The 23,929-nt window shown below is 30.3% G+C and overlaps 1 protein-coding gene and 1 pseudogene across 1 annotated transcript; both read left to right on the top strand.

Annotated features, from left to right (window-relative positions):
* Positions 1-304: 304 nt before the first annotated feature.
* LOC114185401 (uncharacterized) lies at positions 305-4,562 on the top strand. Its single transcript, XM_028073105.2, has 2 exons — positions 305-3,731; positions 3,871-4,562. Exons 1-2 carry the CDS (start codon positions 788-790, stop codon positions 4,341-4,343), a joined length of 3,417 nt encoding a protein of 1,138 aa, XP_027928906.1. The 5' UTR covers positions 305-787; the 3' UTR covers positions 4,344-4,562.
* Positions 4,563-9,362: 4,800 nt separating this feature from the next.
* LOC146886107 (APO protein 1, chloroplastic pseudogene) lies at positions 9,363-13,772 on the top strand (annotated as a pseudogene).
* Positions 13,773-23,929: the final 10,157 nt, after the last annotated feature.

Raw genomic sequence — 23,929 nt, 5'->3', positions numbered from 1 at the left:
TATTTAAGAAAAACACATTAACTACAATATATTATTATAGGTAACTCATTTGAGATTATATTATAAATAAACTATTAAACATTTTCTTTAGTTTTTGATGAAAAAAAAACTTATACGACTGTTACAAAGAAATAGAGTAATAAAAACAAGATAGTAGTGGGACAGTGATGAAAATGTTATTTACAAAACATTATTTATGATGGTAATGACAGTGAAGTAATATATGGTTTCATGTGTAGCAGTAACATTTTTTATGTTGACGAAGATGCTTGGAAAGCAATTCTAATAATCTGGAAAATGCAAGGGGAATCTGCTTTGAATGAAGCTTTGGAAACAAGGAGCAAAATGCCAGAAAGTAGAGCAACGAGTCTTTCAAATTAAAGAAGAAGCTCGTTTATCAACACAATATATAAATGACGCAGACTAAGTTAGTGACTAGGTTGAGGAAAACAATGCAACAACACATGGCTTATTAACTAGTTTTGTGCCAAACAAGTCACATAATTCAATGCCAGAGAAAATATTAGGCAAAAGAACAGAACCCCGAGGCAGAGGAGGTGGTGCTTGTTCACTTCAAAATCGTATAAAATAATAATACCCTGTCTCCTTTTCTTGCTTTACTACAAAGCAAGTATAACAGTAATCCTAGAAACTATGGTGGTGGCACCAGAGTGAGTGAGTTAGTGAGACTTAAAAAAAAAGAGAGTCCCAATGCAACAAAACCAAGAGTTGTTGATAACTTGATTTGATATGCTTGTGTTTGGTTGAGTTTTTGAGGGAATTGCCAATGTCAATGCCGAGGCAAGCCTTGAGCAACCAAAAAAACCACAACCAAATGTCGAGGCAAGCTTTCATCACAAACCATCACCATCACCTTCTTCGCCATGTTCTTCTCTTTGCACTTCTTCTTCCTCTTTCATTTGCTGCAACTGATGAAGTTGCTGCATTGGTCTCATGGATGCAAAGCTCTTCCAAAACTCCTTCAGCCTTTTCCAGTTGGAACCCTTTGGACTCCAATCCCTGCAGCTGGTCTTACATCAAATGCTCTTCAGCAAACCTTGTCACTGAGATAACCATTCAAAATGTTGAGCTAGCCCTTCCCTTCCCTTCAAAAATCTCATCTTTTCCCTTCCTTCAAATATTGGTCATTTCTGGGGCTAACCTCACTGGGACTATCTCACCTGACATTGGAAACTGTTCTCAGCTTAGAGTTCTTGATCTTAGCTCCAATAGTCTTGTGGGTGGCATTCCTTCAAGTGTTGGGAGGCTCAAAAACCTCCAAAACTTGAGCTTGAACTCCAACCATCTCACAGGCTCAATCCCTAGTGAGCTTGGTGATTGTGTCAATCTCAAAACCCTTGACATTTTCGATAACAGTCTCAGTGGGGATCTTCCTGTGGAGCTAGGAAAGTTGTCAAATCTGGAGGTTATAAGAGCTGGAGGGAACAATGGCCTTGTGGGGAAGATTCCAGATGAGCTAGGAGATTGCAGAAATTTGACAGTGTTGGGTCTTGCTGAGACAAAAATTTCTGGTTCATTGCCTGCTTCAATCGGCAAGCTAGGTATGCTTCAGACCTTGTCTATTTATAGTACTATGCTCTCTGGTGAGATTCCTCCTCAAATAGGGAACTGTTCAGAGCTTGTCAATTTATTTTTTTATGAGAATGACCTCTCTGGTTCCCTGCCAAGAGAGATTGGTATGCTTCAGAAGCTGGAAAAGATGCTGCTGTGGCAAAACAATTTTGTTGGAGACATTCCTGAGGAAATTGGTAACTGCAGAAACTTGAAGATTCTTGATGTCTCCTTGAATTCTCTCTCTGGTGGAATACCCCAAAGTTTGGGGAAACTCTCAAATCTTGAAGAACTTATGTTGAGTAACAATAACATCTCTGGTTCCATACCACCAGCTCTATCCAATCTCTCAAACCTCGTACAGTTGCAGTTGGATACAAATCAGCTATCAGGTTCAATTCCACCTGGGATTGGAAGCTTGACAAAGCTAACAGTCTTTTTTGCTTGGCAGAACAAACTTGAAGGTGGCATTCCATCATCCTTGGGAGGTTGTAGAAGCCTTGAGGCTTTGGATTTGTCATACAATGCACTCACTGATAGCTTACCCCCAGGCCTGTTCAAACTTCAAAATTTAACAAAGCTTCTGCTAATCTCTAATGATATTTCTGGCCCTATTCCTCCTGAGATTGGCAACTGCACTTCCCTCATTCGCCTCCGACTTGTAGGCAACAGAATCAGTGGGGATATACCAAGAGAAATTGGCTCTCTTAAGAGCCTTTATTTCCTGGATCTGTCTGAAAATCAGCTTACTGGGTCATTACCATTTGAGATTGGAAACTGTAAAGAACTGCAAATGCTGAATCTAAGCAACAACTCCCTTTCTGGTGCTTTGCCTAGTTATCTGTCTTCTCTCACAAGGTTAGAGGTCTTGGATGTTTCTATGAATAACTTATCTGGTGAGGTTCCAATGAGTATTGGCCAACTCACTTCACTTCTTAGAGTAATCCTAAGTAGAAACTCTTTCTCTGGGCCAATTCCCTCCTCAATTGGGCAATGTTCAGGTCTTCAGCTTCTAGATCTTAGCAGCAACAATTTTTCAGGGAGCATTCCACCAGAACTGCTTCAAATTGAAGCACTTGATATTTCTCTAAATCTGAGTCACAATGCAATATCTGGAGTGATCCCACAAGAGATTTCTTCTCTGAAAAAACTGTCAGTTCTAGACCTTTCACACAACAATCTTGAAGGTGACTTGGCGGCCTTTTCAGGGCTAGAAAATCTTGTTTCTCTAAACATTTCCTACAACAAAATCACTGGTTATCTTCCAGACACCAAGTTATTCCATCAACTATCAGCAACAGATTTGGCTGGAAACCAAGGTTTGTGTCCTAATGGTCATGATTCATGTTTTGTTAGCGGTGATGCTATGACAAAAATGCTTAATGGTAATAATTCTAAGAGGTCAGAGATAATCAAACTGGCTATTGGGCTGCTCAGTGCCTTGATTGTTGCAATGTCAGTATTTGGAGTTGTTACTGTCTTTCGAGCAAGGAAAATCATTCAAGCAGACAATGATTCTGAGATGGGAGGAGATTCATGGCCTTGGCAGTTCACCCCATTCCAAAAGGTAAACTTCTCTGTGGAGCAAGTCTTAAAGTGTTTGGTGGAATCCAATGTAATTGGAAAGGGGTGTTCAGGGATTGTTTATCGTGCCGAAATGGAAAACGGGGATATCATTGCTGTGAAAAGACTATGGCCAACAACAATAGCTGCAAAATGTGATGATCAAAGTGACAAGTTAGCAGTTAATGGAGGGGTACGTGATTCCTTTTCAGCAGAGGTAAAAACTCTCGGTTCAATTCGCCACAAGAACATTGTAAGGTTCTTGGGTTGCTGTTGGAACAGAAACACAAGGTTGCTTATGTATGATTACATGCCAAATGGGAGTCTGGGAAGTCTGCTTCATGAACGAAGTGGCAACTGCTTGGAATGGGACATAAGGTTTCGGATAATACTAGGAGCAGCACAAGGTGTTGCTTATTTGCACCATGATTGTGCTCCTCCAATTGTTCATAGGGACATCAAGGCCAACAACATCCTCATAGGCCCTGAATTTGAACCATACATAGCTGATTTTGGGCTTGCAAAACTTGTTGATGATGGAGATTTCGCTCGATCTTCTAGCACACTAGCTGGTTCCTATGGTTACATTGCTCCTGGTTAGTATAGTACTACTAGTACTACCCCAATACTCAAACTAAATATTTATTTAACATTCTTTGTCTGAATATGCTATCTTTCATAACTGTGTACTGACATGTATACATTATTACCTTTTTTTGTATGTGGGGATTGAAGAGTATGGTTACATGATGAAAATAACAGAGAAAAGTGATGTTTATAGCTATGGCATTGTTGTGCTAGAAGTCCTAACAGGGAAGCAACCGATTGATCCAACAATACCTGATGGACTCCACATTGTTGATTGGGTAAGACAGAAAAGAGGTGGAGTTGAAGTGGTGGATGAAAGCTTGAGAGCTCGACCAGAATCTGAAATTGAGGAAATGTTGCAGACCTTAGGAGTGGCTTTGCTGTGTGTGAACTCAAGCCCAGATGACAGACCAACCATGAAAGATGTTGTAGCAATGATGAAGGAAATTAGGCAGGAGAGAGAGGAATGTGTGAAAGTTGACATGCTTCTTCATGCATCTTCTGCAAATGATCAACAAGAAAGAAATGTTCCTAATGAAGAACCAATGTCAGTGATAAGCACCAGCAGCACAAATCTGCATCTGCATTACTCTCCTCATCGCCCTCAAACACCCAAGTAACTTTCAAATAGTCAATATAGCAATGAGGCTAGGCAACTGAGATTTTCTTAGCAAGAATTGTTTCTATCATGTTGTCATCAATTAATTCTGCTTCGTAATTTTGGTTTCCTTGTGTATAAGGATAAAGGTCTGATAATTGTGACCAGTGAAGTAATCTCTGTTTATTATATACCATTTTTTTCAGTATTGAAGTACATATAAACAAACCATTATAATCTACTTGTTACTTTATGAGGTAGTTCCTTTGTTAGAGTAAGAGAGTGTAGTTAGCTGAACAAAATATTAGAAGTTATTGTTTAACAAATTCAACTTGTTCAGTGTGAAGTGAAGTTTGTCTTTCCCCCTTTGTTTGTTGTCATCACTAGTTAATTCAATATTGTTTTAATGCAGGTTTTCAAAGTATAGATTTTGGCTATTCTCAATTTCAGGACAAAAATTCCTTGAAAATAATTGGTTTATCTAAAATGTGAGACAAACTTAATGTGCTTAGAATCTCATCTTACTAGAAACTTGAGCCTAAGTTCACTGAACCAGCTCCATATGTTATTAGTATTCTTAATTTCACTACTAGTAACCTTAAAACTTTTTGACATTTTATATTAGGATATATTTAAATAATTGCATTCACGTCATTAAGAGTAAATTTCCTTTTGTTAATATGTTTGTGATGTTTTTCATTATGAAAAAAAAAAAAACTTGTTTTCCCCACTAGCACATCTAAATTGAAAATGAGTATTTTATCCTGTCTATGTTGATGGTTGGGGACCATATTCAACACCTTTTGTTCATGCATGCATTTTTCTTTTAAGAGAAAAATAAGAAACTACTAGGACCTTACAAAGCTTTGTTACTTTGTTCAAACTCAATTTGAAGTTTCTAAAAGCAATAATGATAATGAAACTAAATTTTTCATGAATGATTTCTTTAAAAACTAAAGGAATAATACATCAAACTTTAAGTGCCAATACTCCTAAAAAAACCAACATAGTTGGGAGAAAAGATGGTCATTTACTTTATGTGACTAGAGCTCTCATGAGCATACGCTTCCTTGTCACAAAGAATATTAACAAATAAAGAAATTGGCAACCTTCATATTCATGATGAGAACCAATTCATTGAAGAATAACCCAAGACAAATCATCCATCACAACTTGACCTTGTACCTTATTAAGATATGAATAACAATGATCATGAAAACAATATTGAATTACCACACACATAACACATAGTTGACGAAGAACCTCACAAATCAAAATCCTATACATATGCAATAGTTAAATATTTTGTGTCATATATACTAACTCATCTCATGTCATGGCTTGCTATTAACACATTGAAATACATTTCTACATAGAGACTATCAAACTTGATTATTGGAGAAACACTTAAAGTTTGAGATATATGCTTTAGACTCAAATCAAATTTGGATAACTACATCTCTGCCAAATGATAAGATTGTCATAGGATACAAGTGGGTGTTCAAATTAATAAAAGAAAAAACAAATTTGATGGAAATAATGAGAGATATTAAACAAAGGTTAGTAACAAAGGGATACACCTAGTCGAAGACATTAACTATCTAAATGGCCAATATGACCCAGGCGGCTCGATCCAGTCCGACGTCCCAGGTGGGTCGGTTTAGGACCTCAACATGTCTATTACTTAGATATATTGTCCTAACCCAAAGACTCAGACAGGCCAGGCTGACCCGACGACTTAGATGGGTCAATTGGCCAAACAATTTAAACAGGTCAGTCCGGCGCCCGACAATCCAGATAGGTCGTTCCAGACCAGCCCGAAGACCCAGACCTAGGCCCACAGTCGAGACGGCTCGATCTAGGATTACGGTCGAGCCAGACCAGGCCGACGTCCTACACGTGTCAGCCTTGAGCCGACGTTGGAAAGTTTAATAATATATTTTTCATGTTTAAGAAGAAAGCCCATGGACTAGCTCTGTCCCACAAAACTTTTGTGGAGTTTTTGGCCATGCGAGATTCTTTAATGGGGGTTTTTTGTCTTGTGGGCCTTTTTGGTCCTAGCTCTAGGGATGGCAATTAGGGCCTGGCCCGCACAAAATACGTGGGGTGGGCCTAGAAGTTGAACTCGTAAGCCCATCACAACTTGACCCACATAAGCCCGCTGGTCTGCAAGCCCGCATAAAAAAAATTTGCACTTGTGTATATTAGTCACTTTTTTTATGGACTCTTGCATTAATGTTCCAAATTCTTGTATAACTAGTAAAGACAAGTATTATGTATTTTTTAATGTGCTAAAATTTAAAGAATATATTGTGTATGTCATAGTATGAATATGAATATGATGAAAATGTTGAATTATTATTAATTTTGTAAACTTCTTAAAGTTTCCCAATTTTTAAACATTGAAAGTTTATCATAAGAATTAAAAAGATTAAAAAAAAAGCGGGTCAGCCCGCAGACCAAGTGATGTGCGGGGCAGGCCAGTGATTACAGCCTGCATAAATTATGCGGAACAGGATGGGCCAGCCCACAATGTGTGAGTCTTATGCAAACCGGACCTAAACGGGTCGGGCCGGACCGTATTGTCATTCCTACCTAGCTCACATGAGCTAAGACTAAGTCCTAGGGACTAAACCAAATTGACAATTCTACTTCTAATGATTAACATATTGCAGTAAATCTTCTGATTCATAAACAACACACCAAACACTTAAAAATAGAGACGTTGTTAAAGAGAACTTGAAAGGGATTCATTCACTTATTTCCAATTTCGTCTGCCATCGACAAACATACATACATTAAAGCCTTTAAGTCCCCAATCCTTTCATTATCTGTTACATATTGGGCCTAATTAATATCTTTCTCATCTTGAAGTTATGAAATGAATAGTTATAGGATAAAAGAAATGTGAGATAGCTTTTATAATAGTATGGAATAAGATGTGAAAGTAATAGTTGAAATAAATATATTTTGTACTTGTGTTCACCCTCAAATGTTAGTGTACATGATTATTTATAGATCCTATTTCATCCACAGAGAATGCTAATAATAATTTGTGAAGAATGTTTTAGATTTTTACTACAATTTTATCTCTTATCTTTGGCTTTCCTACCTTGTTCTACATTACATTTTAATAAAATATGTAAACAAAAGACTTCAAAAGAAGCATGCAATATCACCAATTATGTGTTTTTCACATTCTACCATCTTATTTGTTTTTGTTGATTCTCCCTTTCTTTATATAGTTGTCTTCTTTTTATTAGGGTAGCTTGTTAAACCCAATCTTGAATTTTTCTATCCCATGAACAATTATGCACAATTAAAAAAATATAGTGAAGCTTTTATTGTGTTTATATAACTAGAGAGTACGAAGCTTGCATAACTAGAGGTATCAGGATGTAAAATAGTTTTTGCTAGCTAGTTTGTACTGATATAAACTTTTATCATATATATAATAAATTTTTGTCATATATAATAAATTATTATTCTGATTCAGTCCTGAAAATTTCAGTTCACAAAGTTTGTTCTTCGAAGGACAAGACAAGTTTTACAATCAAGTTGCACGAGTAATAATTTGATCCATTAATCTGCACTGCTCCTACTAGCATATTATTCTTCACTTTTGTTTTAATTAATATATATATATAGATATCATGATGTAAATATAAAATAAATAAAATACAAATTTTATTAAAATTGAAAAACTTTATTACACTTTTATAGCTGATAAAAGAAAAATTCTTTGAAACACTAGTGGTTTTTGGTTGGTTATTATACACTGTTTTCCGAAGCTAATTCTTGGAACTTGTCCTCTTTATCATGTTAACTTTCCTCATCGTTTCCAAGAAAGAGAAGTGAAGATTCTTTGAGTGACTCTTTTATTGTATTAGCTATTCACACCATTCCTCTCCTTAGTCCTTTAATAAAAATTGGAAAATACAAAAATTATTTTCTACATGTAATAGAGCAATCATGGGATTTTCTATTTTGCATATAGATAAATTTAAAAACTAAGAGAGACATAACTAATAAAACAATAATTAATTTTGAATTTTAAACAGAGATAAATATACATAAAATTCTCCTAAGGGTTTGATCATTTAAAAAGAAAAAAAATGTAAAACTTTTATTAAAATTTTCAAAATAGAAACTGTTTAATGAGATGTGAAATTCATATATTTTTGTTATAAAACCCTAAAATTTAATCCTTACAAAATGTGACTAATTCCAGAGATGAAATGTATATGTGACGTTAGACTTTGATTTTTACACCCAGTAAGATATTGTATATAAAATTGAAATTGATTTGTACCAAGCCATACTTTTGTTAGGTTGTTTCAAAATTTCACCGAGTTTATAAATAATTACCCCCTTAAGCATCCGAAAATACTTGGAATATTTGGAAAATATACTCTTTGAAAATATTTTAATTTGAGCATGGTTGTATGTATACCTTATCCAAATAAGGTGTAAGTCTTTTGGTGTAATTCTTTTTTTTTTTTCATTTGGAAAAAATTGTCTGAAACATGCAATTTGTCTACTTGTGATAAGTAAAATGGGAAACATCTAAGTATTTATGATACAAGAACTATAATATAATTTTTATACTCTTTTAATTCCCTGATAAATGTGCTACATAATTGAAAATAATGAAAAAGTATAATTAATAAAAATAATTAATTAAAAATGTAATGAAATTAGTTATACTTTTGTTTTGGATGTAAAGCAAAGGTAAATTAAGTCAAGCTTGGTTTGAATAAAAATTATAATATTTAGTTACTAAAATAAAATCATTTGTTATAAGTGATTTAAATTGTCTACTTTAACTTAATTCAGTACTCATCAGATTTTAATAAAAATAAAATTTAATAAAATAAAATAAATAACAAAATACTTTTTTAATAGAGAAATCATAATGAATAGAAGGTTAAAAGTGACTTTAAATTTATTAAATTAACTTAATTCACTATTCGGACAATAAGAAAATTTTCAATTAGAAACTAATTTTAAAAACTAAAAATAGTAGTCATTATAATTAGAGATGGCAAATAAACCCGTCTCCGTGGGTATTATCCGAACCCGTCCCCGTTTTGACGGGGAATCCCCGCATTGACTGGGTATGGGTATGGGTATGGGGAATTCCCGACTTTTTCAATTGGGTATGAGGATGGGTATGTGGATGTACATATACCCGCCATAATACCCGTCCCCGTCATATCTTCATTCTCGTTTAAATTATTAAAATATTCACAATTAATCAAGTAACCCATATATATATATATATATATATATATATATATATATATATATATATATTCTATTTTTTATTTCTTTTAATTATTTCATTTGTCATTAAACTCATTCTCATCTCCAATATATTTTTTATCTTATCATAACCTTTATGTAATTATGTTAAAATAATGTATGTTAATAAAAAAAAATTATGCCTTACATTTGAATATTTATATTATTTTTTAATATTTTTATTTATTATAAATTTTCCTTTCACATGAGAATGTTTATACTCTCAATTTAAGGTAATATAAAAAAAATTCTTTACTTATTATTATTATTATTATTAATTTTTGTTTAATTTGAAGAACTCTTTTGTTTCATTAAAATAATTTTCGTTATTTTTCAACCATTAAGTATATATGTTGATATTTGAAAAGTTTTCTTAGTTCTCTGAGATATTTTTCGTCTTATCATACCTTAGTTATACATTTGATTTCCTTTGTGTGATTTTTTTCGATAGTCTCTCAAATTATTTCTAAAACACACATTTGTTAGTTTTTTAATATTTTTATTTATTGTTTTTATTTTCATCATGTAGAATAATATATCATAATGTAATTGTTTCACTTTAAATTCTGTTTGAAGTGGTTAAAATTATATATATATATATATATATATATATAATGATATTTAGGAATAGTATATGATAATTCACTACAAGAAAAAATGAAATGGTGACTGATTTAGTCAGTAACCCATATCAGTCACTATTTTTCGTCATTGGTGGTAGTAGTTGATTTATTGTCTAAATTAGTGACTGATTCAATGATCGAATCGGTACTTGATTTAGTGACCAATTTAATTACTAATTTATTTGTAATTTAATGACAAATTTTTTGGTCACTAATGATATTTCTATTTATTTTTAACCACTTCAAACATAATTTAATAATTAGTTCTCTAAGGTTTTTTTCATTTTATCATACCTTAATTATACATTTGATTTCCTTTGTGCGATTTCTTTCGATAGTCTCTCAAATTATTTCTAAAACACACATTTGTTAGTTTTTTAATATTTTTATTTATTGTTTATTTTCATCATGTAGAATAAAATATTTCGATATATTCTATCTAATTATTTGTTATTTTATAACTCACTATTAATCATACTGTAATTTTTTTTTACTTTAATTGTATAAATAACTTTTATTTACTACAATATACAAATTTAATGTAATTTCTATGAATATTTTTTTGTCACTATGCAACATATATTGAAGTTCAAAAGATACAAAATCTATGTCAAAATTTTATTATTATGTTTATTATTTGTTTTTTGTGTTATTTTGATCAAGTGATGTATTATAACTTTTTATTAGTGTATAAAAAAGAGATTCATTATAATTTAAAAAATTGAAGTAAACAAATATTTAAAATATATTTTAATTTGAATATTTGTTCTTTGTATCATTTTGATCAAGTGATATATTATAACTTTTATTAGTGTATAAAAAAGAAATTCATTAGAATTTAAAAAATTGAAGTAAACAAACATTTAAAATATATTTTAATTTGAATATTTGTTTTCCTTTTATATTTTTTTGAAATATTTTTTAATTTTATCAACTAAGTTCATCAATGTTGTAGTTTGCAAATTTAATAAATGTTTTGGTTCACATGAAATTTTATTTGGTATTCTAATATAAAATATAAACAATTATAATTTATTTTATTGTATTTGGCATCGAAGAAAATCCTCCTAATATTGAATATTTCATAATATTATGTTTTCTTTACCGTAATTTTTTTTCTTTTATAAAAATTAATATTGAAGTAGTTAGAACATGGGTACGGGTATGGGTACGAGATTATACCCGTTACCCGGTGGGGATGGGGATGGGAAAAAAGTTTGATACCCGTTGGGTTTGGGTATGGGGATGAGGATGAATTTTTTATGCGGGGATGGGTATGGGATAGTGAAACCCGTCCCCGCCCCGCCCCGTTGCCATCCCTAATTATAACGACTAATTTAGATACCAATTTACAAAATTAAAAATTATTGGTTAGTAAAATAACCATTATTATGAATAAAAAAATATAATTGATGATTACATTGGCTATTAATTAATTAGAGACTAATTTAGAAACTAATTCATTTGTATCCAAAACTTTGGTAGCTAATTTTAAAGACTGATTTAGTCACCAATTATAAATTTTTATTCATAATAGTGACTATTTTAGTAGCCAATAATTTTTAATTTTGTAAATTGATATATAAATTGATCACTATAGTTATTAATAATTCTTTGGTCACTCAAATTGGTTATTATTTAAGAGTTTTATGGTATTAGGTTTTAATAAAATTGAATTTTAATGAGATAAAGAATAAAAAGTGTACAAGTAGCTACTATACATTCATTGCTTATTTTATTGAAAATCTTTTTTTTTTTAGATTTTTTTTATGTTTTCTTTATATTAAAGATGAAATGAATATTGTTGTGATGTTAGATTATATATAAGTACACTACAATATTTATTGATTTGTTAGGAAAATTAGAGAGGATAAATATTTTTCACTAATTTGTTGCTATTTAGCGAGGGATTAGCGAAAGAAAACATTCATCACTAATTTTTTGCTATTTAGTGAGTGAAAAATTTTTCTCACTAATTTGTTGCTAATTAGTGAGAGGTTTGTGAGGAAAAATATTTATCATTAATTTGTCGTTATTGAGCGAGGGATAAACTTTTCTCACTAATTTGTCACTATTTAGAGAGGGATAAATTTTCTCGCTAATTTGTCACTTATTAGCGAGATATTAGCGAGAAATTAACGAGTATTTAGCGAGAAAACATATTTATCACTAATTTGTCGCTATTTAGCGAGGGATATATTTTTCTCACTAATTTGTCGTTATTTAGCGAACGATAAACTTTTCTCACTAATTTTTCACTATTTAGTGAGGAATTGCAAAGGTAGATCAACAATGTCGCGAGTTTTAGTTTGGTCCAGTCGAAGGCCCAAAAGCAAATAAATTGTGTGGAAACAAAAAAAATTACCACAAAATGAGGATTTACCGTTGATTTTACCAAAGAATACGAAAATACCCTACCCAATTCCCTTTAAGGAAATACAACATGTTGCAAGGGAGGACAAGAAACCTGCACAAATGGGAATAGAGAAACCTCTAAAGCCTCTGAAGAATGGATTGCTTGTTCCAAATCTAGTTCCTATTGCCTATGAATTGTTTGAAGCTGGGAAGCTTTTGATCAAGGGTCTTGCCTAGCTCTTGCATCACATTCCTGCACATGGCTTTAGGTAGATTATATTATATTTTTTTGGTGAATGTCTTAGTTTCTTTGCATTTGTTTTATTGATACAAGAGTTATATTCTTACCAATTGAATTCATGCAACGAATGCTCAAAATTTCATGTAGCTCAAATTGGTCAAAACTTTCAGGTTGCTATGTTCCTCATGGTAGGGAGCGTCAGAGTTCTCATGCCTGGGTAAAGGGTTCTGTTAATGATATATTTGTCCCAATTGAGTCCTATCATCTTTTTGTTCCCTTTGGTAAGCGTATTAAACATGATACACAATTTGAATATAACCGGATTCCAGCCATTGTTAAGTTATGCATGCAAGCTGGTGTTGATATCCCAAAATATCCTTCACATCAAAGGACTAATCCCATACGAATGTTAGGAAAGAGTAAATGACAAAAGTGGAAATTTAGAGGAACCTAAACCATAGTGCTTTACGAACCCTTCTTCACTCAATCACTTTCATACTTACAGAGTCTCAAATGTCTCAAATGTCTACACAAATGTCTCAAATGAAGCAACATATGTAAACATAATTACATTTACAAACAAAATCTCAAAAGCAACTACAAATATAGTTACAAGCACAAATAGAGACACATGCATAATAGGTGCAAGCTCAACAGAAAGCACAAACAAATATGCATGCATAATTTCAAGCACAATTCCAAGCACAAATGCAAGCGCAAGTGGAAATGCAAACACAGATGAAGTTTTTTAAGACACAAATTTTTTATACATTAAAGATATCATCGGTACCATTAGTCAAGAAACATGAGGAGAACAAAATATGAAGATTATATTATTTTATTTTAATTTTAATCATGTAAGTTGACAATTGTTCTATTTGTGATGCTTAAAAGCTTTCATTATGTTCTTAACTTTGATTATTTTGAATGTGGTAAAATTTGACATGTTTCATATAAATTGGTTGGCAAGATTTATTATATTTTTACGTAATATTGATAATTAAATGCATTTTATAAGGTATAAAAATAGTAAGAGCAAGCAATATTTTGGCTTAATACAATTTCCTACGATTTTGCTAGGGATTAGCGATAGATTTACTATAACCACTTTGCTAGAGATTAACAAGGGATTTGCTACAACCACTTTGCTAGGAATTTGCTACAAATATTTTACTAGGGATTAACGAGAGATTTGCTACAACCACTTTGCTAGGGATTAGCTAGGGATTTGCTATAACTAGTTTGCTAGGAATTAGTTAGGAATTTGCTTCAAACATTTTGCTAGGAATTAGCTAGGAATTTGTACAAATATTTTGTTAAGGATTAGATACGAATTTGCTACAACTAGTTTGCTAGAGATTAACTACAACCAATTTGTTAGGGATTAGCAACATAGTAGTTTCCTCGCTAATTATTTATCTATGATTTAGCTATGATTCGGTTTCCTCGCTAAATCGTTTTGCGAGAGATTAGATAGGAATTGTTCCCCGCAAATATGGAATTTTGTTGTAGTATTTATAAATAAAGGATTTTATTTTTTGGGTGAATGCTAACTAAAATTAATATGAAAAGTAAATAAGTTTGTATCAAATTAACAAACACTAACTAAAATAAATAAGTTAATGTTAGTTAGTGACAGATATTGACAAAATTTATATATTTAATTATATAACCGATACAATAAAAATGAGCACAAAATTGAGTATAGCTAAACTATAAATATAAAAAAAATTAGACATGTCTAAAGAATTTTCTTCATTCTTTCAAATCCTTGAATTCATCAATAATTGAACTAGATATAAATGTTTCAATTACTTTAATTTTTCAATGTAAAGAAGTTCATCTTCCATTTTATTTTGAAATCTCATTTTAATAATCTTCATCGTAGAGAATAAACTTTTTATTGTAGCTGTAAAAATAAAAAAGAGTTAAAATAAGACGAATTAAACTATCAAATATAACATGTGAGAAATGAGAGAAGAAATAATGAGTGAATTTGTATTTAACTTCTTTATTTCTCAAAAGTCAAAAGAAAACATGAGAAAGTTAGAGATGAACACAATAAATAGGGAGATAAAATAAAAAAATATCTTAATAGTTTTTTTTATTTCTTGTTATATTTAATTTTATGTTTCCAAACTTTAATTCCAAAAATAAGAACCGCTATGAACGTTCAATTCATTAAAAGAGAGAAAAAATTGAAACTTGAACGTGACATCAGGTTCAAGAAAAATGACATGTTAAACCTTCATTGTGAATAAATTATTGTTAAGATGCATGAGCACAAGATAGAAGACGGATAAAAAAAAAAACTGAAAACAGAAGATGCAAAATTGCAATTTATCGTGCTTTAAAATTAAAATGAAAATTTTTATTTAAAGTTATTTAAACTTTATTTCATAATACTAGCGTAACTAACATTTTTATTTAAAAAAAATGCAATTTGTAGTACTTTTCATAATACTTTTAATTTAAGTACTTTTTTTAAAAAGTATCTTATTCTATTATATCCTATTTAAACTAATTTCATCATTTTATACATTTTTAAATTTTCTTTCGAATTCCGGTTTAAGAGTGATATTTCATAAGATTCATTTTTATCAAAATGTATGAAGAGTGTACATAATTAGAATAAATTTTAAATTTGAGAAAATACAATAGTTTTACTTAGGGATGTCAAAAAATTCCGTACCATACAGGGTATCTGCAGATAAAATTATAAAACCCGCAACAGGTAGGAAATGAATATCGTAAATGGATACCCGCGGATAACGAGTACGAGTATTTTTATTACCTGCATGTTAACGAGACATGTATGGGTATCATAGTATGTGTACCCATGGATACTCGTACCTACTATACTCTAATTTAAATTAAAAAAAAACATAATTAAAATATTAACATATTGAGTTTGAAAGAGTTATTTCTTTATCAATTAGTTTAAAAAAAATTAATTTCTTTGTAAACTATCATTCAACACTATTTAAATGGGTTATTTGGACTTTGTTTAAAATTTATGAATGTTATTTATTGTATTTTATTTGAATTTACGATTAAACTATGTTGTTAAATATTTATTTTAAATACCCGCAGGTACTCGTGGATATCGGTGAATATTAAAAAATTATGTGGATACCCGTATAACGGATACCTGACAGATATGGGTACGGATACAAGGCGGATATAGGCATGGCAAAAATACCCGTGTCCGCGGATAAAATCCGTGACAGATAGTTAATACCCGCGGGTAGCGAGTATTTATTACCCGTGGGTAGCGGGTATTATAAACGGGTCGGGTACGGGTATCATACTATCCGTACCCGCGGGTACCCGTTACCTGCAAAAAAATGAAAATGAAAATTTAATTTATATTTTATTAAGTTAAATTTAATTAAAATTAAAATTAGCAGTATATTTTATTATGTCAAATTTAATTATAATTAAAATTTAATTTAATTTTATATTTTATTTTTATAATTCTATATTAAAAGATTTATAAAATATAAATTTTTTAAATATTTGCGGGTATCGGGTATCCACGGGTACCCGCGAGTTTTAAAAATATCCGCCGATATTTTTTAAGCGGATACCCGACGGGTAAACGGACGGGTAACGGGCGAATTTTTTTGTGACGGGTCGGGTTGCGGGTAGGCACTATCCTGCCCGACCCGACCCGACCCGTTGCCATCTCTAAGCGGATAGGGTAAGGGAAGCTACTACCCCTACCCTATCCGTAGGTTGACATCCTAGTTGTACTTAAGAGCTAAAATAACAATTTATTAAATATTAAATGATGAAGTTGAAATATATTGTTATTTTTGCGGTAAATCAGTTTAAAAATAAATGAAATGGATAAAAGAGTAAAATAACATTTTAGAGAAACAATGAAAAAAATAGTATAAAAAATTTCTATTTTAAATATAAGATATTCTTTAATAATTTATAAATGACCCATTAGAAGCAAGAAAATGATAAAATAAAAAAATTAGAATAGACAAATTAGGTTAAAAATAAAAATAAATGGATAGAAAAGTAAAATAAATTCTACTAGCAAAATAAATAAAAATAAATAAAATAAAAAATAAAACAATAAATGTATAAAATATTAAAATAATTGTCATGCACATAAGGTAGTAAAATAAATATAAATAAAAAAGAAATTAAAAATATCAAATGATTAAAAAACTAACTTTTAGAACATTTATCAAACAAAATAAAATGGATAATAAAATAAAGGGTTAAATATGTTTTTGGTCCTTTAACTTTCAGTGAATTTTGAAATTAGTCCATTTCAAAACTTTTGACCAATTTAGTCCTTCATCTTTCGAAATATGTAGATTTAGTCATTTTAATCAAATTTTGTTAGATTTATTTGATGTTTCATTAATCAAAATAAAGGGTTAAACATTATCAGGATTGTATTTAAGTTGTTTATATTGTTTGACATATTTTTTCTTTAATGTTAAGTCAAATACTATTATGAAACGTGTTTGAAATGTCAAATAAACTTAACAAAATTTGATTAAAAGGACTAAATCCACGTATTTCGAAAGATGAATGACTAAATTGGTCCAAAGTTTCGAAATGGATTAATTCCAAAATTGACTAAAAGTTAAGGGACCAAAAACATATTTAACCTTAAAATAAATTTCTTAATATCTTCTTATATTATAATATATTATAATAGATAATAGATAATAAATATATAAAATAAATAATTTTTATAATTTTACTATAAGTAGTTAATTAAATTTTAAAACATAATTACTGTAAACAATTTAAAAGAAATAATATAAAAAATAATAATTTTTATAATTTTATTACAGGGAGTTAATTAAGTTCTAAAAAATAATTATACAATTTAATTGTAAAATAATAAGTTAATTAATTAAAATTTTTAAAAAATAATTATAAAATTTAAAAATAAAATAATAAATAATTTATATTAATAACGGTAAAATGGGTAAAAATATTTAAGATGATTAAAAAATTTATCTTCTTTATTATCTGAGGAATTTATTTAGTCGTTTGGTATCCATTTTCGTTCAGATGTATCAGTTTGGTACCCGCTTTTCAAATTTATCAATGAGTTTCAACTTTTAAAAAGTGTCTCAATTAGGTACTTTTTAGAGAAAAAAAAATTATTAATGCCGTTAACTTTATTCATGACTTGTATCACTAAATCTTAATATAAATATCAATACTTAATTTTGTAAGTCATTTTAAATATCAATACTGTTAATGATGTTAATAATTTTTGTCTGAAAGAGATTTAATTGAGATATCTTTTCAAAAGTTGTGACTCAATTTACACATTTTTAAAAGTGAATACCAAACTGACACATCTGAACGAAATTGGTATCATTCGACTAATTAAACCTTAATTGAGGTTCTAGTGGAAACACCCATGAGCTATGATTATACAAAAATAAAAAATTAATTATACTAATTATTATTAAAATAAAAATGTTATTAACTTTATAAAAAAGCATGTTCGTAAAATATAATTGTAAAAAAATACAAAATTTAAAAGATAATATAATTAATAAAATAAGTTAATAATTTATACTAATGTAAAATGGATACTAAAATGTGCATGTCTAAAAATTGTTATCGAAAATTTACCAAAAGTAATCCTCTTATGAATATATATATATATATATATATATATATATATATATATATATATATATATATATATATATATATATATATATATATATATATATATATATATATTAGAAAACTGTTACCGAAAATTTATCAAGAGTAGTTCTCCTGTATGGACATAAGGATAGATAAATATTAGATTAAATATGTTTTTGGTTTCTTAACTTTTAATAAAAGTTGAAATTAGTCCCTTTTTAAAAATTTTGGATCAATTTAGTTCCCGATCTTTAAAAATACATAGATTTAAGTTGTGTTTTTTTTAAAGGGATGATCTCAAGGAGAGGGAGAGGGAGAGGAACGGATTAGGTAGATTTAAAGGTGAAGTTGATGTTTCTTGGATAATGATTCATTGACTACTACAATTTGACTACTATATTATTCTTTGACGTGGAAATTCAATTTTGAATTTTTTTATTTGCAAAAGTGGGGGTGGCACGTGAGGAAGTGAGAAAGTTAGTGAAAGAGAAAACTAGAGAGTGGGAAGAGTGAGAGAAGAGAAACGACAATTTTCGTAGTGAGAAAAAGTGTGAAGAGTGAGAAAAATGAAGAGTGGTTTTCGTAAAACACTACAAAGCATCGAGAGTTAGGGTTGTGGACGACATAGAAAGGGGGAAGGAGAAGTGGTGAAGATGAGGAAACAAGTTTTTCGCTCATACCACCAAAGGAAGAAGAGTTGAAGGTGTTGTTGACGAAGGCGTCATTTCTTTCGCGTAGAGCAGGAAAAAAGGGTTAGACAAAATACGTGAAATATATTGTTTGAAGCTGGGAAGATCTCAAAGGATATATAATATGCTTTGGATAATATTTCACTTATGTAACTCATAAATATTTATTGTGTTTTATTTGTAAGGTGTTTAAATTTCACTTAAGGATTTAAACTTGTGATTTGTACTTTGAACTGTTTAACAGTATGTGGTTGGAGCAATGTAGTAGATGTATGGCATTGTTATTATTTTGTGCTCTTTTCTTTCCACTTAACCCATTGTCAATGAAAAAACAATAGTATATATGATAACTTTAGATGGAATGACAGGTGACCATTGACCTATTAACTAGTGACCTGCCTTAAATATTTTGTACAACAATATAACCACTGTTCTATTTTAAGGAAGTCCACAAGTAAAACACTTATAGTGTATTAGAAGATCTTAATAATATGTATGAAAGGAATATTTAATCCTAATAAAAATTGTTCTGAAATAATTGGTCCACAACTCCCACCTCATAGAAATGATAAGTGTGGGTTCAATAATTAGTGACCCCTTATGTATTACATGGAGATCTATCCTTTACTTTTTTCACAACAATATAAATTGTATTCTGTGGTTGAAGACTCACCATGTAAACTAGTAAAAGTGAATTACATCACCTTAATAATATCTATGGAAATATCTATGGAAAGTACTAATAAATATTGGTGTAATATACCTGTGAAAATGTATACTGCAGATTTAACAAGAGAAAGAATTAGATATGAGGAAAGCCACTATCCACTCACTGCTGCTGTCTAGCATTGAAGTTTAGTTTTACATTATCTGATTTAACTGTCTCAATTTCCTTTATTTCTTTTTCTTCTATAAATATACGGTTATTTTTGCTTACCTTTAATAATGTATTTAATCTTTCTTATATTTATATTTACAATCAAATCTTCTTAATCCAGTTAAATAACATTAAATAGTTTTAGAATTATTTTAGTAAATGGAAAATAAATAATTCTTTACAATTATAAAATATATTTTTTTTTAAAAGAAACAAATAATTTTATGACAAAAATATTTAAAATAGTCTTTTACTTTTAAACAGTTTTTAGGATTTTTTTTAATAGTAATTATGTTCAAAATTCTAATATTAAAATATGCATTATGTTCCTTTATAATCATAAATCATTTTTTATATAAATATTTTTTATAAAAAACAACTAATCTTATGATAATATTGAAAATAACTTCTTATTTTAAAAAATTAAGAAAATTCTATTTTTTTAATGAAATATTATGTTTTAAATTTATAATTATAATATTAAATAATTAATTTAAGCACACTTTTTAAAGATTTAAAATAAAAATAAATTATGTTGTTTTTTAAAATATTAAATTTAAAATGTTTGTGGTTTTTTTTTTATGAAAACTTCCCTAATTAAAAAAAAATCATAATATCGTATGAAAACTATAACAACCCAAAAAATAGAATATTTTTAAAATATTGGATTCCTACAATTTAAGTATATATTATGCAAACCTGGTCACATGGACAGAAGAAATATACACAAATATATCAATATAGTGTAATTAAAGTCTTCTCATCAAATTCCTTCAAAATACAAAACAAGACTAACAAAATACATGCAACATATGATCTATCTATCTATGTACATCACTTTCAAAAGCACTCTAAGTCACAACATTCAATCTATTAGTTAGTACCATCAACACATGTAACATTGTTTGCTCACCTCATAGAAACTATCATTAAGGCACAAACAACCATTAAATAAATGAGGGTAAGCTAATGATAGACTCAAGATTACAAATTACATGCACATGTAACAATTAAACAAAAATAAACATGTAAATAGTTAAAATTAGCTTTTCTCACTTGAGATAGAGAAACTTATTTTCTTATATTGTCCTCTAAAGCTCTAAAACACATAAGATCACCTTAACGACCGATCAAAACCCTGATTAGAGTTCTAAACATAACATCATGATCAAAGAACAATAAAGATTCACCAAAAACAACCTTGAGTCACATGCGTCACCCTAAGGCACACATGCAACCCAAGAGTTAAAATGCCTAAAATTTGGCAAAATAAAAACTTAGTTTGACTCTTTAATGGGATGGTTATATAAAACTCTTCCCTAGGAACACTCTTATTGTCTTTGATATTCAATCATATGAATGTTGAAATTAGAATCGAAAAAAACATATAAATGAAGTGTTTTTAGAAAGAATGTGATTTTTATAAAAAATGTACTCTCCTAGTCGTCCAATATTCAACCCGATTCATGAAAGTCTATAAACTTAATTAATATTTTATTAAGATATTTTTTATATTAAATATTTTGATAAGTCGATTAAGATATTTGTAAATGTTTTATGTATAAATAAGAGATTATCCTCCGAAATCAAAGAGAAAATATTCTTTCTGATCTTCAGTATACTTTTTATTTTACGTTAAATCAGAAAAGTTCTTAAAATTTTAAAATTTTGTTTTCGATAAAAAATATCAATTTTTTTGTCGAAATATTTGACGCCCACCGTAAACACTCGGTAAAACATATTACCAAGCCCTATCAGAAAAAAAAGAAAAGTGACCACACGATTGTGAGAAACCCTCCGGAGGCAGAAAATCACGCTTGAGAGAACGTTCCACCCGAACCCATCACCAGGAAATGCCGCAACGCCATCGACCATGAAAGCGGATTTGCTACCACTGATAGTGTTTTGTCCGCAAAAAAACGTGCCAGTGAACCCCAAATCGCGACTCCAAAACGCAAACCGATCAGAAGCATGTGGACCATAAACTTTCCCCAACACCATCCAATCCGTGATGGTCATCCTTATTCAACTGCTTCTGTGACCTATTACCGTCAACACGAATCCCCTTACATAGCAACCTTTACAAAGTCTGCCCGGAGCTCGATTTTGGGCGCCGAAGCCCTCATTCACCATGACCATGATCAAAGGCAAAAGGGCTTTGAAGCAGCAAATTTTGTGTTCGGATGGATGGAAAGTTGAATCAGGAATTCGTGCAATCCACCAAATCCCTTAAACACTGTAGGATTCGTGACCACGACTGCAGAAATTAAGGGAACCTATAATGAATATAACTACAAAAATCTCCGTTTGTGGCAGCTCAGCGACTACAACAAAATAATCTTCATCGATTTTGAGATCATCCTCCTCCGGAACAGTGAATACCTTCAAACAACACTTTCGGTGTATCGTGTATTGATGCGTCTTCGCGATGTCGTGGTTTCGCACAACGGAAGGGGCTAGAGGTTTCTGATAGAGGTGTTGGTAGAGTCGAAAGTGTCATAGGACGTGTTGAGTGAGAAACGAAAATTCTGGAAACTGCGACCACGATCTGAATAGTACCAAGAATTAAGGAAGGTTCATTTTCTTATGCTTTAATATTAAAATATATACACTTATTTTTCGGTAGCTATAATTAAATTTCAAACTAAACTTTTGCAAAAAAAAACCGTACACAGACTCCAGTGTATCTTGGCTTGTTTGATAAAAGTAAGTTACTTTTAAGTAAAATAATATTTGGAAAAATTAATTTTATTAAATAATACATAAAAATATGTCATTTTAAAAATACTTATAAAACTTTTTTATATGTAAGAATGATTTTTTTAAAATGTTATACAATTCGGAAATAACTTTTTATATGGCATTTTAGAAAATTTGATTTCACAAAACAATACCAAAAACAATATTTTAAAAAAATAATGAATATTTTACGTAAGAAAATCATTTATAAAACTTTTTTATGCATGGCAATTATTTATATTGATTTATAAATTTATTTCAATAAATATTATCATTGATATATATAATTTGAGTTATATTATGTGTATAACTAACCTTGATCTATGTTCAAAGTTCATTACTCATATCAATTCGACAAATCTCGAGCTCGGCTCAGGGGTTGTGAAGAGTCGTTAAAGCGACAAACCTCGAGCTCGGCTCAGGGCGGTTAAGAGTCGTTAAAATGACAAATCTCGAGCTCGGCTTGGGGACGGTGAAGAGCCGTTAAAGCAACAAACCTTGAGCTCGGCTCGGGGACGATGAATAGCCGTTAAAACGACAAACCTTGAGCTCGGCTCGGGGGCGGTGAAAAGCCTTAAAATGACAAACCTCGAGCTTGGCTCGGGGGCGGTGAAGAGTCGTCTAAAGCAATGATTAAAATTCATCTCGAGGACGGTGAAGAGTCGTTTAAAGCGACGATTAAAGCTCGTTTTGGGGCAATGAAGAACAGTCTTTATCGACGATTAAAGCTCGATTTGGGGCATTGAAGAGCAGTCTTGATCGACGATTAAAGCTTGACATAGGGCGATGAGGAGCAGTCTTGATCGACCCGATTCATGAAAGTCTATGCACCTAGTTGATATTTTATTAAGATATTTTTTATATGAGATATTTTGGTTAGTCAGTTAGGATATTTATAACTGTTTTGTCTATAAATAAGAGATTAACCCCAAGGTCAAGGGAAACTATTCTTTCCGACCCTCAGTGTACTTTTTATATTACTTTAAGTCATAAAACTTCTTAAAATTTTGTCTTTGGTAAAAAATATCAATTTTTTCTGGAACAAAAAGGAATTTTCCTTATTAAAAACTTTTGTAACTTAACCTTTTATTATTAAAATATTATAATGTTATCTTTTTATAAAAACCGTGACTG

The sequence above is a fragment of the Vigna unguiculata genome, chromosome 5, assembly GCF_037176805.1.
Source record: "Vigna unguiculata cultivar grain cowpea cultivar isolate G323 ecotype 2 chromosome 5, ASM3717680v1, whole genome shotgun sequence".
In the NCBI taxonomy this organism is placed as follows: domain Eukaryota; kingdom Viridiplantae; phylum Streptophyta; class Magnoliopsida; order Fabales; family Fabaceae; genus Vigna; species Vigna unguiculata.
This window is presented reverse-complemented; position numbering and strand designations above follow the sequence as displayed.